This window comes from Saccopteryx leptura, chromosome 1, assembly GCF_036850995.1.
Source record: "Saccopteryx leptura isolate mSacLep1 chromosome 1, mSacLep1_pri_phased_curated, whole genome shotgun sequence".
NCBI classification, from domain to species: Eukaryota; Metazoa; Chordata; class Mammalia; order Chiroptera; family Emballonuridae; genus Saccopteryx; species Saccopteryx leptura.
This window is the reverse complement of record NC_089503.1, coordinates 390003341-390021456: the sequence shown is the minus strand read 5'-3', so window position 1 is coordinate 390021456 and position 18116 is coordinate 390003341. Positions and strand designations below refer to the sequence as shown.

General features: G+C 45.1%; 2 protein-coding genes across 4 annotated transcripts in view; both read left to right on the top strand.

The window, feature by feature from the left end:
- LOC136387808 (DLA class II histocompatibility antigen, DR-1 beta chain-like) overlaps window positions 1-18116 on the top strand; it is a 93144-nt gene that overhangs the window by 58675 nt on the left and 16353 nt on the right. The window contains exon 7 of one of the 2 annotated variants that reach the window (XR_010748163.1): window positions 15357-15641. The exons of the other annotated variant lie outside the window; for it this stretch is intronic. The gene's annotated coding sequence lies outside the window, so the exon portion shown is untranslated. Of the gene's footprint in view, window positions 1-15356; window positions 15642-18116 lie in introns of those variants that run through there. 2 annotated transcript variants of the gene reach the window in all.
- Window positions 2956-15641, top strand: LOC136387806 (H-2 class II histocompatibility antigen, E-S beta chain-like). 2 transcript variants are annotated; one of them, XM_066359845.1, is made up of 6 exons: window positions 2960-3140; window positions 9835-10104; window positions 11877-12158; window positions 12838-12948; window positions 13392-13415; window positions 14903-15641. In XM_066359845.1, exons 1-6 carry the CDS (start codon window positions 2966-2968, stop codon window positions 14914-14916), a joined length of 876 nt encoding a protein of 291 aa, XP_066215942.1. In that variant the 5' UTR covers window positions 2960-2965; the 3' UTR covers window positions 14917-15641. The 2 variants fall into 2 exon arrangements, with proteins under 2 accessions (XP_066215943.1, XP_066215942.1); XM_066359846.1 differs by lacking the exon at window positions 12838-12948 and having other exon boundaries at window positions 2956-3140.

Below are 18116 nucleotides of genomic sequence, written 5' to 3'. Positions count from 1 at the left end.
AAACTCTCAAAAATGTGTAACTTAAACAACGTATGTCTAAAAATTGATGACCAAAGAAGAAAAAAAAGCAGAGATCAAAAGATACATGCAGACAAATAAGAATGACAACACAACCTATCAAAATTCTGGAATGCAGTGAAGCAGTGATAAGAGGGAAGTTTAAATCATTGTACTGTTATATCAAGAAACAAGAGAGATCTCAAGTAAACAACCTAACATCGCATCTTAAAGGACTAGAAAAAAAAAGAACAAAGAAACCCAGAGTGAGCAGAAAAACAAACATAATGAAAGTTAGAGCACAACTAAATGAAATAAACAACAAAAATGCATAGAAAAAAAATAACACAATAAAGTAGTAGTTCTTTGAAAATATCAATAAAATTGAGAAACTCTGGGTTAGACTCACAAAGAAACAAAAAGAAAGAACTGATAAAAAAAACTCCAAAATTAAAGAAATGTTACCACTGATATCACAGAGATACCAACTCACACCTGTTAGATTGTCTGTTATCAACAAGAGCCCACGGTAGCTGGTTTGAGCCCAAGGGTAACTAGATTGAAGCTTAAGGTTGTTGGGTTGAGCCCAAAGCAGCCTGCTTGAGCAAGGGTTCACTGGTTTGGCTGGAGACCCCCGGTTAAGGCACATATAAGAAGGCAATCAATGAACAACTGAGGTGCTGCAATGAAGTATTGATGCTTCTCATCTCTCTCCCTTCCTGTCTGTCTGTCCCTGTCAATCACCCCACATTAAAATAAATTATGACTAGAACTACCTACCATATGACCCAGGAGTCCCTCAACTATCTACTGAAAACACTCAGAAACATTAGTACATAAAGACACATGCACCCTCATGTTCATCACAGCATTATTCATAGTGGCCAAGACATGGAAACAACCAGTGTCCTTAGTTAGAGAATTGGATAATGAAGAGGTGGTACGTATATACAATGGAATACTACTCAGCCATTAGAAATGATGACATATTGCCATTGACAACAACATGATGGACCTTGACAACATTATGTGGAATAAAATAGGTAAATAGAAAAACTTAAGTGCCGTGGACCAGAGCAGCTAGTAATTGTCCAGATCCTGAGTGAGAATGGTGCAGAATGAAGAAATAAGCTCAGAAAGAAAAAGATTGGTATCAGGAAGTCTGTTTGCATGGCTGATGGCTTGCAAGAGCAAGTCTCCTCCCTCAAACCGCTTTATGTATAGGGCAGAGTAAAGTCATTAGCAAATCAAAGAGATCTCTGAAACATCGTCACACTTCCCAAGTAATCCAAGAATTCTCCCCAGTGCAGAATTCTCTCCCTTCTGCAAAACACCGTAACTTCATAGAACAAAGGGTCAAAAGAAAACTGCCTCCATGGAGGAGGGAGGGGACACGGGAGATGAGATGAGTGGAAACAGTCCAGCATCACAGCTAACAGGGAGGTGTGGGGAAGGGCATGCAAGCAAGGACCCTGTCAGCTGACTGCCAGTCCCCCACACCTGTTCCCCAAAATCTAAACCACAAGGACCTGTCAACTTGCAGTCTCCAACACCTAAGAACTATATGATTTCACATGCAGGTGGGATACAAATCTGAGACTCGTGGACATAGATAAAAGTGAAGTGGTTACTGGGGTAAGGGTGACGGGGGGGAGGGGAGTAAAGTGGGACAAATATCAGGTGTTGTAAAATGATTTGACTTTGGGTGATGAACATCCAACACAATCAACAGTTCAGATGCTAAACGGATGTTCACCTAAAACCTGTGCAATCTTATTGACCAATGTCACCCCATTAAATTTAATGTCTAAATAAGAATATAGTTGAAATATGTAATACTGACAATAAGAATTGCAGAAATTTAGTTAGAGAGCTGTCCTATAGAGACCATTTAGGATCTGAGCTGTACATTCATATTAAAAGTATGTGTAATAATTATGTAAAAGTAAAATTATATGTTTAAAATTATAATTCCATCAGAGGATGTAATCCATCATTTCTCAATAGTCTTCCATTCCCTGAGCACTGTATAACAATTGTATTAGCAAGGTCTTCTGTTATCTTTTCTTAGAATAAATCAAGAGAAGTTGAATAAAGATGAGCACATGTCTTCAAGGAAAAGAACCAAAATGGGAACCAGGAGTAAGGAATTAAACTTTTTACATGAATAATTATTAATTATTTTATAGAAGAGATGTCTTAAAGGCTAACTTTGAGTCCTTTATCTCACTGTTAGCTTAACTGGTCCTTAAAGGTACTTTTCCCCCATTCCCTATAGATCGCCTCCTCTAAACCCCTTTCCAAGTAACTCTGATAATCCTTCTCACTCAGGTTAAATTACTGGACAATGTTCAGTTTTCCTCAGAGACACTCTTCTCTGTAAAGAAAGATCATGCTCTCCAATCAATAGCTGTCAGTCTGGCCCAGCAGTTACCAGGGAGGCTGCCGCTTCAGGTGTTCAGAGAACAACAGACGTTGTCAGTACAGAGACACCTGAACGATCACAGAGACGTTATCTAAGAGCTTAAGTAATTCCCAGATGAGAACAGAAGGTTATGGTGTCATAGGGTCACAATTGAAAGTCTCCTAACTGGCCACCCTCTTCCCTCTGTCCCTGCAACTCCTAAACACACTCACACACATGTGTCAGAACAGCTCTGTCAGCAGGTGTCAGGACTGGACACTCCTAAAGGTTCCAACTTGGACACACATCACTGATCAACACAGAACTGGCTTAAAATAGGGGCCCAATAAACTGTACCTGATGCAGCTGAATCGGACCTTTAAAGCACTGAAATAAAACAGTCTTTTTCATGCAGGAAATTCTAAGTTTCAGAAAAGGACTTTCATACTGAGTCTCTAACCAGCAGCTGATGATGCTATTTGTCTCGGACGCTGATTGGTTATCAGCACTGACATCACCCAATCAGGGAACAGAAAACGAGTTCCTTAGTTCACATTATGTGGGATGTGGGTGAGGAAGGGTCATGATCCTCACAGAGTGGGACTCCTTTCTCTCTGCACCCGTCCTCTCTGTTCCAGCATGGAGCGTCTGTGGTTCCCTGGAGGCTCCTGGGTGGCCGCTCTGATGGTGACAGTGACGATACTGAGCCCTCTCCTGGATGGGGCCAGGGACACACCACGTAAGTGCACCTCGGGGGTGAGCTGCTGTGGGTGAGAGAAGGAAGGATGAGCTTTGTCACTGTGTCCAGGCCATGTCCCTTAGAAAACTGTGACATTCTCTTCAGTGACCACCTGTCTTCATCCTGTGGATCCTGATTATTTTCACAACAGAAGGAGCCTGGGTGCTTGCCCTACGAGAGCCGTGTCAGGGGCTCCCTGTGTAGAGACGGTTTCTTCTCCTCTCTCCTCCAATAAACCTCTCCAGCCTCGTATCCCATTCCCTCAGGGTCGTCAAGGGATTCAGAAATAATGATGTCAAAATAATTTCCTATCCCTTTATAATATTGAGTTATTCCATAAAAGGGGAAAATTCCTTTGTTAATTCCATGAGGAGTCAAAAGAATTAAAATATTCTGTGTTATGGCCTCAACAGCATCTGTGTTGTTAGTGTCTCTCCCTAATAGGTGAGGATGTATCAAGGGGCCTCCCCACTGTCTCCCTTCCTTCCCCCTGAACCCAGTGTGCACAAGGCCCGGTACCTATAACGGAGGTCCCCTGGCAGAAGCTGGGCTCAGTGCTCTATTCGTCTTGTGGAAAGTCCCCAGGCCTGAAGCAGAGACTCTCAGTACTTAGAGTGACCCCACAGACAAACAGCATCTATTGGGTCAGTGTCTGATGCCTTAAAGAACTCAAAGCTTCTCTGAATTTCTGGTTCATGTTCATCGTGAATCCATCTTGAATCTTTCTGTGCTATCAGATTCTCCTACATCACCGTTCTCGGGTCTGAGTCCACAAGTACGGATTCAACTAGGAGAGATAAACTGTCTGAAATCCTGTTTTTATAAACAAAAACAAAACAAACAAACAAAAAACCTAGTCAGATATTAGCAATTTCATAGGTTCAAAATATAAACCCTGAACAAGACCCAGAGAGTGTGAAGGTTGTTTACATCCCACGGGGCTGAGAGTCAAGGGAACTCCCCGCCCTCTTATCATTTTGGCCCCAAATATCACAGGTCCGTTCACCGTGCCCTCTGTTTCCCTGGATTAACTTTTTGGTTATTTCCACTTCTGATTCATCCCTATTCTCTCCCCAGCTACGTCAACGCCATTCCTGGATCCCACAGTCCCTCCAGGCCTCAGCACTAGACCAGATTGTAGACAGAAATCAATGTAGTGATACTTTCCCTCTTTCTTAAATTACCTTTTCCGTAATGGCAATGTTTCTTCCGACTAGTAGGAGGAGAAGGAGTAAGTGTCTCTGATTTTCTCACAGGAAACAGAGGAATATAATGTGTCATCCAAACAAAGAGTCTAGGAGCTTAAGCCCCTTCTTGTTCCAGGATCCCTACAGTGTTCAAGTCCCAGAACCCTGTGTGTGTTCACTTAGACCAGAGCTGTTTATCTGAGTGACTGTGTTATACTATGCTCTATTCTACGCTCAGAGAATCTTATTTGAACATGATAGAAAGTTTGTTTTCTCAAGGAACTTAGGCAATGTAAGTGGAGAAATACAGTAACCCAATAAACATTTAAAAAAGAAAAATATTCAGAGAACAATAATTGCTCTTAAAAGAAAAAATATAGCAGCGTTATAGGACAGAGAGAACTGGATTCACCTGACTTCATTCAGGTAGTTAGAGACCTCTCCATGTGACAGTGACACTGAGAGACACTTGAGACCTGAGTGATGAGAGAACCCACCCTGTGAAGGAAACAAGGGACAGGTGTTCCAGGGAGAGGAGCAGGAAAGGACACAGTGTGGGGACATGTTTGCCGTGTTTACAGGACAGTTAGGAGGCAGGAATGGCTGAAGCCCAGCGAGCCCGTTGGGCTGTGACCCTGACACAGGAAGAGGGTGGAGAGGACAGGAGAGGGTGCATGTTGGGCACTGACGGCCCAGGTGAGAAATCTAGATATTATCTGAAGAGATATGTGAACTACTGGAGGGTTATAATAAGAGTTTATTTTTCTTTCTTTTAAAAAGTAATTCTAGCCAGCATGTGGAGACTGGATGTCAGGGGTTCACAGGTGGAGTTGGGGAGGCCATTTAGGAGCAGGAAGAGTTCTCAGGGCAGGTGCACTTGAGCTCATGTAGTGAGGGCTGGAGCAGACAGTGGGGAGGGGGAGTGAGTGGATGAGGGAGATACATATGTATAAACTATGGATGAATCAAGTTGGGCCAGTGTAGGAAAAGTAAGCTTATCCCTAAGGATTTGTCTTCAGGAATCTGAATGAAAACGGTAGCATTGTGTGTTGTGATAGAGAAGACTGTGGAAAAAATTATTTCAAGTGAGTGGTTAGGAATACGTATTTTGTTTCAATGTGAAATGATTCTGTGACATTTGTGTGGAGCTGTGAAGAGGTCAGTTGAATACAGGAGCCTGGAGTTCAGGGGCGGCCAGGGCTGGGGGTGTGCATGCTGGTGGCACTGACACTTGCAGTGAGTGGAATTCCAGGACAGTGGAGGAAGTACACAGTGACAGAGAGTGTATGTAAATAATAAGATGGCAAGGGTCACACTCAGGGGGTCATCGGCCAATGAATCATCAAAGGCGGACTGAGAAGGTGGCGTTGAGAAAAACCAAGAGCATGTGACACATGGATGTGAAGGGGATAGATTTTTGCAGAAGGAGGGTCTGTCCACGTGTGGTGAGAACCACTAGAAAGTGGGTTTGGTGGATGTGATGTTTGCAGTGAGAGTAAGGAACAAGATGGACATGAGTCAAGACCATTTCAGTAGAGTATAGGAGCTGGAGACGTGGGCGACAGATCTCAGGGACTCTTCTGAGCAGCTGACCTCAGGGAGAGACTGTGGTCTGGGTCAGGGGTCAGCAGGACCTAATGTTTTAGAATGAACGAGCACGAGAAGAAGCTGCCAATCATTTGAGAACCAGAGAGGTTCGGTCATCAGTAAGGAACCGCTGAGTGACCTTGAATGCAGAGTTGACGGGTTATGCAGAGAACCACTCATTATATAGCCAGTATTTATTAGTGACCCAGGACAGACCAGTTGTCCCCTTAAGTAATGAGAATGGGGTCAATAACAAAACAATTTTGGTCTCCATCAGCATGAATGAAGAATTATAGCACTGTACAATTACTATGTGCTAGGCTTCTACATTTCAATGTGCAGTTCTCAGAACTCTCCTATCTTATCTGCAGCAATTAAAAATGTAATAACCTATGGAATCTAATTTAAAATGTTTAACTTACCTAGAGTTACAGTTAGTTGTAGATCCCAGAGCATATGGTCTAAATCTCAGTATCTAGAAAGTCCCTCTCCTCTACATCAGCATAATCTTTTCACATAGGTTCATGTGTATTCTGTTATTATACATAAACCAATGTTTCTGTCCTTGTGTTCAAAATAATATTTACTGATCATATTAATTAAAGAAAATTATCAAATGATGATGAAGATATTATTGGCTTTAGAAAGATAAAACATAAAAAGATCTGGTGAGCTTACATTCATAGGTGTTATAATAATTAAAATACCCTGGTATTTATTGAGTACTTATTATACAATCAGCACTACAAAGAATCACTTTTGAATTTCACCCTTAACAGTATCCTGTGAGGAACTTACTATCACTAAATCTATTTTAGAGAGAAAGAAAAAGAATTCAAAGATGTCACAAAATGACCAAAATGGAAGAGCTCGTTACAATGTAGACCTTCTAACTCTAGAGCTTGAGCTTCTAGGACTGGAGACAGCTGCTAGGTTGTGTCTTAATTAAGGGTCGAGTATCTGATACTCACATGTGCCATGGTGTCTTAGGGTTGGGGGCAGGGAGATACAAGAGCTTCCAGTTCCAATATAGAAGAAATTCACATTCATTTGTATTTATAATTTAAAAAGTTTCATTTGAGCTCACACTAGTGCGGACTATGGAGGGCACGTGAGGAAGAACACAGGAAGTATTAACTACGCTCCTCTGTGTCAGATCTTGTCAGCGTGCGGCTACCGCTGCCAAAAAAAAACAAAAAAAAAACCCACCACAGGATGCCCGACTGAATCTGTATTTCAGAGAAACAACAATAATTTGACTGAAATCCAACTTTAACTGGACACCCTGTATTATTTTTTTCCATAGTGAGAAGCAGAGTAGCAGTCAGACAGACTCCCACATGCGAAGACTTGTATCCACCTGGCATGCCCACCAGGGGGTGATGCTCTGCCCATCTGGGGCATTGCTGCACTGTAACCAGAGTCATTCTAGTGCCTGAGGCAGAGGCCATGGAGCCATCCTCAGCGCCTGGGCCAACTTTGCTCCAATGGAGTGTTGGCTGCAGGAAGGGAAGAGAGAGAGAGAGAGAAAGGGGAGGGGGAAGGGTGGAGAAGCAGATGGGTGCTTCTCCTGTGTGTCATGGCCGGGAATTGAACCCGGGACTTCCACACGCCAAGTCGACACTCTACTGCTGAGCCACCAGCCAGGGTTGGACACCCTGTGTTATTATTCAGTGTATTTGAAAACCTTAAGTTGGACAGTGAACAAGGACGGACAGTGCTGACCCTACAGGCTACAGCAGCTTCACACATTTTCATTTTTCAATTTTCTCATGTGTCAAGAAGTTACTAGAGAATTTGTGAACAATAAGATAGACCTTGTCTTACCATAGTCCCCTGGTCTCTGCCATCACTTCTATATGAATGTCTCTACTCAGAGTCTGGGGACCTGCTCATTTTGGTGAACTGTCCACATGACAATGTCATCTTCCTAGTTTCTCCCCCTCTGAGGGGACCTGACTATAGAAATGGGAGTTCCACTTCTGGCCGAGTGGAATTTCTGATATTTCGATGCCAATTGGTATTACTGGAGCAGGAGACACAGACAGTGAGCTGGTTGGGACACTGAACAGGAATCAGACGGCTGTGCTGCAGTTTCCTCCTGTAGATAATAGGGAACCAGTGGCAGAGAAGATAAGAGGGAAGATGATGTGAAGGATAAATTATCTGACCTGGTGATTGGTCGGCAAGGCAAAGAAACAGGTCAACCTTGGTCCTTAACAACTTTATTTCACTGGAAAACGTCTGCACTCAGACCAGATTCCTAGGAAATACGAATTTCATATAGGACCGATATTTTCAATAGGTACACTATCAGTAGAACTATGTATGTAATTCTCAGCTAATGCATCATTAGCAGTGGCTTTATCACCACAGGTGTTTCAGAATGTTCACACTAGTGGAGGTCACCCAGGGAGGGCCACCACCTCTGGAACATCTGGCAATATCTGAAGTCATTTCTGTTGTCACCCTGGGATTGTGAACTCCTAGCTATAGAGAGACCAGGGATACTGAGTACAGCCTTCTGTGTAGAGAACAGCCCACCTCCTCCAACCGCAAAGAGTTACCAGGTTCAAATGTCAGTAGTGTTGTGGTTGAGAACACTGCTTTCACCGGCTGTTCCTAAAATTCTAGACTCACACTTTGTACACACACTCACCTTCCAATTCAGTTTTTTCTGGTTTAGTTTTGCTTGCTTTATTACCAAAAAGAGAAATAAAATCAGTTGTACAAATTCACCACTTTCGTGTGGAATCCAATCAACTGAAATTAAAATCTTTATTTTTATTTTTTGCCTTTTGCAATGTTTTTCCAAGTTTCATGACTACTCATTCATCACATCTCTATAAGTTTTCAACAACCTGTCTTTTTAAGTCCCAATTATTTTTCAGTAAAGTGTCTCTAGTCTCTGCAGTAATTCTCCTCTCCACATTGATGACACCAGAAGCTTCCATTTATTCATCTCACTTTAACCACAGGCTTAGTCCTCTGGTTTTCTGAGCTTTCTGGATGTGGAAATGCAGAAAGGAGAGCAGCCCTGTTGGGATTGAGGTTTAATCTCCCTAAAACCCATCCATGGTCTCCTGTTACATTAGAATAAGGTCCCATCCTAAAACACCCCCTCCCCCAGGTTTTCAGCACGGGCTCCACCTGACCTGTCCTGTCCCCTCCCCTCCCCTGTCACTGTGTGTGCCTCAGAGCACTGTCCCCTCTCCTGTCTGGAGGGCGTTCATGGTTCTCTCAGGCTTTTGCAGGTGGTGTTACCTTGACCTGAAATGTGCTTTTCTTTCCCCAAACACCCACCCACACACACCTTCCAGTTCACGCCAACTCAGCCTTCTTGTCACCTTTTCAGTGTCACTCAGAGGTGGCTTCTTGTTCCCGAATGTAACTTAGATCACGTTATTCCTCTCTGTTCTGGACTCCACACTTCTCCTCTGACATCTCTCACTCCTGTATGAACTCTGTGTCCCTGGGTTGCGACAGTCACTGTCACTAAACGTTAAGCTCCAGGCAGAGGGGAGTCTGTTCTCCTTCTGTGGACGCCCAGGGCAGCAGGGCGGCAGGAGGTCCCACCAACCACGTGCTCACAAGAGGAGGAGGACGTGTTTAAGGAAAGGGAAAGAGGTCATGAGAGGAGGGAGGTGGAAGCTTCTGAAAGGAGGTGAAAAGGAAGCAAATCTTCAGGAAATGGGAGTCCAGCCGCTCCACAGCGTAGCCGAGTGGATACCAGTGACTTAGGACCAGAGGGGTCAACCCTGCCCGCCCGCCCCCCGCCGGACCCAAAAGAGAGGGGACCTCTGGGTGCGGGTAATCAGGGTCCCCGGGTCCTTGTGTCCCCTCTGACCTGAGCGCCCCGCACTGGGCGGGGTCGCCGTCTGTCTCTAACCAGTGTGACCTGATGGTTCCTGTCCCCACAGCACATTTCTTGTGGCAGCATAAGGCCGAGTGTCATTTCTACAACGGGACACAGCGGGTGCAGTTCCTAGTCAGATTCATCTACAACGGGCAGGAGATCGTGCGCTTCGACAGCGACGTGGGGGAGCACCGCGCGGTGACGGAGCTGGGGCGGCCGGACGCCGAGAGCTGGAACCGGCAGAAGGAGCGCCTGGAGTACGCGAGGGCCGCGGTGGACACGTTCTGCAGACACAACTATGGGGTGTTTGATGGATTCCTGCTGCATCGGCAATGTGAGCGCGGCGGGGGACGGGGTGTGTGTGTAAGAGGAGTGGGGGAAGGGACGAGGGGGGACAAGGGACCGGGAGGCCCTGCGAGGGTGGCTGTCGAGACACCGGTTCAGAGTGTGGCCCCGTCCTGCGGAGGGGACGTTTCTGGGACTGTAGAGCTGGGGTGGAGGCTCGGGGAGCAGAGGTGACGGAGGTGACACGGGGGTGTGAGCAGAGTCACATCTCTGCTGGACAAACCCTCCTTTCCCGGGACAGTCACGTGTTCCTGCACGGGTGTGTCCTCCACGAGAGGGCGGGGCTCCCGGCGCCTCTGCTCTTTCTGAGGCTCCTTCCAGGTCTCTCAGTTTCTTACTTTTTTTCCACCTCAGTGTGTATATTTTTACATGGTTGAAGTGATTGCGAACAAAGTCTTTAAATTATAATTCTTACTTAATATTCCCATATTACTATTGATATTTCTACAATGCTGGTGCTATTTAAGTAGTTACATATCTTCCTATAGTTGTGACATTTTACTTCACATTCTGTTTTGTTAAATCTTTTTTCATTATTGCCAAATACTTGGTTGAAAATTAAGGTTTTTTTAATTTTTAATTTATGGTTTTTTGATTCCTAAGACTCCTGAATATTTTCACTTTGAGAATATTTAATTCATCATTTTCTTCAGCTCCTGGTTTGTGTTATGATTCTCCTTTATTACTGTCCATGTTGAGACTTTACACACCTTTAATGTAATGAAATTCACCACAAAGATGTCAGCAAGGACTTACCATGAATCTTATTATTTTGTGGTAATGTGTACATGTTTTCCCCGGTTCCTCCTCCACTTGCTCTAAAATTGTATTTTTGAGCCTGGTCTCAGGCGGGAATAATGCACACATATATGAACCCCAGACCCTGCTCTGAGCTCAAATGTCAGCTTAAAAAGAGAGATACTTCTCAAATGATAACAATTCCAATGATAAAAATGCTTCTTTTGAAAAGGGGAGGATTGATCCACTGAGAGTGATTATCAGTATCTCTAATGACTGACTCCCGGGCTCCGCCCCCTCTCCTTCAGGACTCAGCCTTTCTGGGCTCAGCTCTCAGAGTCAGGGACCCAGCTGTCTTTCCTGCTGCCCAGGTGGGACCATGTCTGTGGGTTTCTCAGGTGTGGGTGTCACGTTCCCAGGATGTCACACCCTGTGTCCCCGTCTTTCCCACACTGCTTCTCAGTTTACCCATACGACTTTGAGTTATCTTTTCTCTCCCAATAAACAAGGATACTAACTAGCTAACACATATTGCTGCTAAGTTCCAGCCATTGTTTTACATAATTAGACCCATTGATCTTCCCATATCCTTAGAAGGGAAGTTAGTATTATTACCCCTTTATAGGTGAGAGAGCTGAAACACAGAGGAATGTAAACATTCTCCCAGGAGTAACCAGTAAGAGGCAGAACCAGGATTTGAATCCAGGAAGCCCAGCCCCAGATAGCACACTTTTAATGAATACACTACGTGCCCTGCATAGATTTGTGACCACGTCCACAGTGAATAACTGTTCCAAGATATAAAAAAGGCCCTCAAATTTTCATCATATCTCTCAAATCTAGTGAGCCCATGCTGTAGGGATAGATTCAAGCTCAGGGCACTAACTCCCTCTGGGCCACAGGGCCAGCTCTGAGGGACGCTGCCCAAGGACAGAGCCTGGGACTGGAGACTGGAGGCCGACAGGGAGCCAACCAAGGAGCCTCCCTCTGTCTTCCTCACGTCCCCCCCCTTTTCTCTCCCAGCTGCGCCCACAGTGACTGTGTATCCTGCAAAGACCGAGCGCCTACAGCACCACAACCTCCTGGTCTGCTCTGTCACTGGCTTCTATCCAGGCCACATTGAAGTCCGCTGGTTCCGCAACGGCCAGGAAGAGGAGGCTGGGGTCAGCTCCACAGGCCTGATCCAGAACGGAGACTGGACCTTCCAGATGCTGGTGATGCTGGAAACAGTGCCCCAGAGTGGAGAGGTCTACACCTGCCACGTGCAGCACCCAAGCCTGACGAGCCCTGTCACCGTGGAATGGAGTGAGAAGCTTTCTGACCTCACCCGTGTCTCACCCAGCACAGGGGACCTTGCTTCTCCCTGAGGGTGGGGTTCCCCCTCCCCACACCGTGTTCTCATTTGTTCATGTCCCTCCTTCAGCACAGGTCCTGGGGTGTCCCTGTGATAATTCTATAAAAACTTTCTGAGAAGACAGTTGTCTCTGCAGGCAGAAGAGAGGCTGTCCCTGTTTTGAGCTTCCCCACGAGGTCACAGATCAAGGCCCCCTTGGCCCTGGGTACCAGTCCCCTGCGTCAGGCTGGGCTGGTCCTTCGACACTGCTGCTCTGAGATGTCCACTGTGATCTGAGAAAAAGCACATCCTGTACAATGTGGGTGCCTCCCGACATGAGGGGAGCAGTCCCTGCTCTGTGTCTATTAGCTCTGTCCCCCTGGACGAGGGCTGCACCTCATTGAGTCCCAGGCTCCACATCCGTCAGATCGTGAAGTAGTGGCCTGATGTCAGGGCTGTGATGTTGAAATGAGTTCAGTGCCTGAATCCTGTATCTACTCAGTGTGAGTTTTAGGTCTGTGTTTCAGAAATGGCCAGTTGTTCTGGTTCCTGTAGGCAACCTTCCTCCCCCGTTCTCAAAGTTCAGTCACAGGGTCTCATACAGACATGCTAAATTTTGGATTAAAATCACCAAATTGTTTCTTCTCTCAGGGGCACAGTCTGAATCTGCACAGAGCAAGATGCTGAGTGGAGTCGGGGGCTTCGTGCTGGGCCTGCTCTTCCTGGGGGCGGGGCTGTGCGTCTACTTCAGGGGTCAGAAAGGTAAGGCGCCTGCTGGCAGCTGAGGATCCCACAGACTCTATGGGGGGAGAAATGACTTTGCTCATTAATTCTGTGTATATCTGACCCTGTATAAAGCCCTTCTTTTCCTGGTCGATCTCAAATTTCCTGGAATTCCAGAAATAATAATTCATGGTGCTTATGGCTGAAACATAAGGAATTATGGCCTGAAGAGGAAGAGAAGGGTAAACATGCATGGGGACTTGAGTCACAACCCTGGAGTAAATGAGGAGCAGACACTGGATGTGTGTGAGGGGAGCTTCATAGGTCACTGCTCTCAGTGTCTGCTCCCCTGTCCTCTCCGGTGTCTGGTGAGGTGGGTTGTGGGGTAGAGAAATCTCAGGTGCTCTGGGGCTGGGGACGATGTGTTTGGGGACAGATTTACCTTCCTATCTTTGAGTGTGTGTCTTCCTTCTCTTTCCCAGGACACTCTGGACTTCAGCCAACAGGTAACACTATTTAATCCTCCTTTAGAGACACAGTCCCTAGCACAGGATGTGGAGGTGACAGGACAGGGACAGAATAATGGAAGGACTTTTGCTGTGACTTGTTGTCTTAGTAGAGCCCAAGCTCTACGTCGATCAAGCGTCCCTGATTCGACGTCCCCGTGCAGTGGGACACTCCTGCTTATCAGCAGGGCTGGCAGCCTCTCTGAAACTATTCTTGAGGTGGCTATGAGGATGCTACCGTTAAGTGCCACCAGAGGAAAGATAGGACTGACACACAAATTAGTTGCAATGATAACACAGGCAATTTTTTACTCACAAATCCTTTTGGGGTGCCTGGGTACAGATTAAGGGAACCCCGTCGGTGTGCTCCTCTTGACTGTCTTTTGTCAGAGCTCAGAGTGGCGTGGAGACAGTCCACATCAACATTAGAGTCTGGGGGACTATCACAGCAGGGGCCCCTCAGCTTTAGTACCTTTTCTAGCCAACACCTTCTAACAGGTGTCAATCAACAGGATTATCACCTCAACCTACCTTCTGACAGGTGTCAATCTACAGCAGGGGTAGTCAACCTTTTTATTCCTACCGCCTACTCTTGTTTCTCTGTTAGTAGTAAGATTTTCTAACTGCCCACCGGTTCCACAGTAATGGTGATTTATAAAGTAGGGAAGTCACTTTACTTTATAAAATTTATAAAGCAGAGTTACAGCAAGTTAAAGCATATAATAATAATTACTTACCAAGTACTTTATGTCAGATTTTTGCTAAGTTTGGCAGAATAAATCTTTAAAAACAACTTACTATACTTAAATCTATCTTTTTATTTATACTTTGGTTGCTCCGCTACCGCCCACCAGGAAAGCTGGAGCGCCCCCTAGTGGGCGATAGGGACAAGGTTGACTACCACTGGTCTACAGGATTATCACCTCAAACCACCTTTCTGGGAGTTCCTCGCAGGGAATTTTCTCTTATGTTAATCTACTGAAATGTTTACATCAAAACACTTTTTAAGATGTTCTTATTCACATTAACTTACAAAGTTAATATAAATAACACCAAGCCACTTTTTATCTATGTATAAATTCACACACATACTGACTGGGTCCTGCTTATAAGCCATAGTCTGTTTATCACATTATAGAGTTATGGCATGAAGCCACTATATTAATTCCTATCCAAATGGCTTAACTTTATTTAATTTTAATAATTATTTTTAATATCATTTTAATTACTTTTATATATCTTCCATATTTTTATATTTCTATATATTTAATTACTGTAACCTTATATTACTACAACACGTGTGGTCAGGCAGTGTGCAGTAAAGCCTCTTCTCACCACTTAGGACAGGCCCTCTCTACAGGAGCTTTGGCTCCCGGTGACATAGGAGCATTTCTGTTCTGACTTCAGAGCTGTGACAGGAGGCGGAGGGGGGTGGGGGCAAAGCTGGGTGTGGCTGGGACTGGACACAGCGTCCCCTCTGTCTGCAGGGCTCCTGAGCTGACGTGACCATGCTGACACGGAGGATAAAGAGCCCCTGTCCCAGCATCATCGCAGCATGAGGTTTCCTGCTCGGCTCTTATTCCACAGAGAGCGCTTCCTCGGGCTCTGGTTTGTCCCGGGTCAGTGACCCTGCAGAACACGTCCTCCCTGACGGCCTCCTCAGCCCACACTTGACCCGGAAGTCCCCATGCTGATAGCAGGACCTGATCTCATGTCTTCCCTGGTCCCTGTGTGGTCACCCTACCGTCCCCTGTGCCCCTGAATCCGCCTTCTGCCACATTTCTTTATAAAATTTTTCTCAATTAAATATGGAGTCAATCTCGTCTGCTTCACACAGCTTCTAGGACAGGAATTAGAAAGAGAAGAGAAAGAGGGTGTCATCTCTGTACAAGGACACTGTTCACTTCCACGCCTGCATTTTGGCCACAGGGGATCTGGAAGGTGTCCTTGTTTCCCTCTGGCTTTTTCCTGACCTTTCTGGATTCTGTAACCAGGCCCGGGTTCCTGAGCTGGGAGGAGCCTGCACTGAACCAGACATGGTGTCTCCTACGTCTGTGTTTCTCAAGGACAGACACATGGTTCCTCTTCCCGTGGGGACTGAAAAGGGACAGCTACCATAGGAAATACAGATCACATGTAAAAATGTGGTGCCTTCACCATTTTTGTACCATGTTCCTTTGTCTCTTTTTCCCTGATTAAAAAAAAAAGAAATTATCTTAACCTTCATACTTCTTGAAGTCCCCTTTTATAGACTAATGGGGCCTCAATACTTCCGTCTTTCTGTGTCTCAGATACAAGTCAGTGCTGGGCTGACTCTTTGCCTTGAGATGTTCCTTTCCCCACTTATATTTTTGAGTCCATGAGGACAAAAATGCAACTTTAGTGGAAAGGTGGATTTCTGGCACCCTCCAGGTTGTGTGACAACCTCAGTGTCTGTCACAGGACAATCCTGGATGGCTCTCACCTTAGCATCAGTCAGAGACAGTGCTGGGAAAGAAGGGAATGTGTGGATCCACTGATGTGCAGCAAACAGTGAGAGACTCTGCACTGGAAGAGAGATTGAGAATCCTGCTGGGAACAATCTCCTAATGTGTTTGGAAGAAACTACAAGAGTGTTTGCACAACATGTGATATTTTAAAATATAAAGTAGAGGAGAATAGAAACAGAGCAGTACACATTCTCTCTTCCTCCCTCTTTCTCCTTATATGTGTAAATGGAAACAAAAAAGAATTTTAATGAATGGTTACCTATGTTTCAAAATAAGGGTTGAGGGTGACAAAAAAAACCTCGATAGACATATATAATTTAATAGTTTTGTCTTGAGAATTCTATAAGTATTTTATATAATAGGAAATTTAACCAAATGCTTTAAAACACAATGCATAAAAACTGAAAATAAAATAACAATAGAAGTAAACCTTGGAAAACATATAATAAAAAATAAGCAACTCTCTGGTTGGTTCAGTGGAAGAGCATTGGACAGGCGTGTGGAAGTCCCGGGTTCTACTCCCGGCCAGGGCACACAGGAGAAGTGACCATCTGCTTCTCCACCCCTCCTCCTCTCACTTTTCTCTCTTTCTCTCTCTCTCTTTCTCTCTCTCTCTTTCTCTCTCTCTCTCTCTCTCTCTCTCTCTCTCTCTCTTTCTCTCTCTCTCTCTTCCCTTCCTGCCGCCATGGCCAAATGGTTTGAGCAAGTTGACCCTGGATGCTGAGGATGGCTTCATGGCCTCACCTCACTCACTAAAATAACTCGGTTGCTGATCTACGAGCAATGCCCCAGATGGGCAGAGCCTCACCACATAGGGGGCCTGCAGGTGGATGCAGGTCTGGGTGCATGCAGGATTCGGTCTCTGTACCCTTCATGTCACTTAATTAAAATAAAAAATGTAAATATGACAAAATATATATAATGAAAAATAAGCAAGAATAGTAAATCAAAACTCTTGCATAGAACACTGAAACTCTAATTGTAAATCAGTATGTAGTTCTTCGTCCACAGACTGTAACAACACACAGAGCTGATGGGCTTCAGGGAAAGACAACTCACATGGTTAGAAGATGGTGGGTTCTGCTCTCGGTTTTCATCTGAATGGTCAGTTTCAGTGTGAATCTAAAATCTAAAGCGTAGATAATTGATTCAGAAGTTTATTTCAGAGGAATAGTCATTTGAACACACGTTCCTGTTACAGAAAACTATTTAATGTTTAAGCAAATTTGAAGATTATTTCAGGCATTTTTTCCCTTCTTTTTCTAAGTGAGAGGAGGGGAGACAAGGACAGACTCTCACGTGTGCTCGGACCAGGATCCATCCGGCCAGCCCTGTTTGGGACCGAGGGTCTGTGCACAGGGGTCATGCTGCAATTGAGCCATTTGAAGCTCTGGACGTGGAAGCTCCATGGAGACATTCTCAACACCTGGGGCCGATGTGTGCTAACCTATCGAAACATGGCAGCGGGAGCTGAAGAGAGAGAGACAGAGAGGAATCGAACAGGGAATCAAACCCGGGACATGCACGTGCCTGGCCAACGTTCTACCACTGAGCCAACGGCCAGGGCTTATTTCATGCATATTTTAACTATATTATGTATTAGCTGTGAGAAATAGGTTATTGTCGTGTAGAAATTTTAAAAACTGATAACAACATTTGCAATAAGCGTGCAGTTGGAGATAAATTCTGATTCAATCCAGGGTGGCACTTTCCTCTCGTTTTATTCTCTAAGAGGAAGGAGTGAGAACTGTGCTGTGAAATTATATGGCAGAATTACAGTGTACGGTATGACTATTTTAATGAAGGTGGTTTCTGCCACCAAAAGAAAATTCAACCTCATCCTCATTATTTTTCTATAACTTACTATCTGACACAGAAGACAGACCTCAGATGGGACATCTCCAGAGTCGGTCAATTCCTCGGGCCAGTGTCCTTAGCAGGGAACCCGGGACTCGGTGTCCCCTACCTCTGTTACTCACGTCAGCTCACCTGAGACGGTAGGAGGAGGTCTGAAGCAGCTTTAGGCTTCATCTTGTCTCACAACAACCTCCAAAGATGGAAAAAGAGACTATTTCCTCTTCTGTGCTTTTTTTTTTTTTTTTTTTTTTTTTTTTTTTTTTTTTGTATTTTTCTGAAACTGGAAACGGGGAGAGACAGTCAGACAGACTCCCACATGCACCCAACCGGGATCCACCCGGCACACCTACCAGGG

What these genes read in the sequence shown, in the direction of transcription:
- LOC136387806 (XM_066359845.1), top strand. Translation starts at nt 2,966, where the DNA reads ATGTGGGTGAGGAAGGGTCATGATCCTCACAGAGTGGGACTCCTTTCT. An exon ending in ATTCCTGCTGCATCGGCAAT is followed by an intron (nt 10,105 to 11,876) that starts GTGAGCGCGGCG and finishes TTTCTCTCCCAG; the next exon opens with CTGCGCCCACAGTGACTGTG. An exon ending in CTACTTCAGGGGTCAGAAAG is followed by an intron (nt 12,949 to 13,391) that starts GTAAGGCGCCTG and finishes TCTCTTTCCCAG; the next exon opens with GACACTCTGGACTTCAGCCA.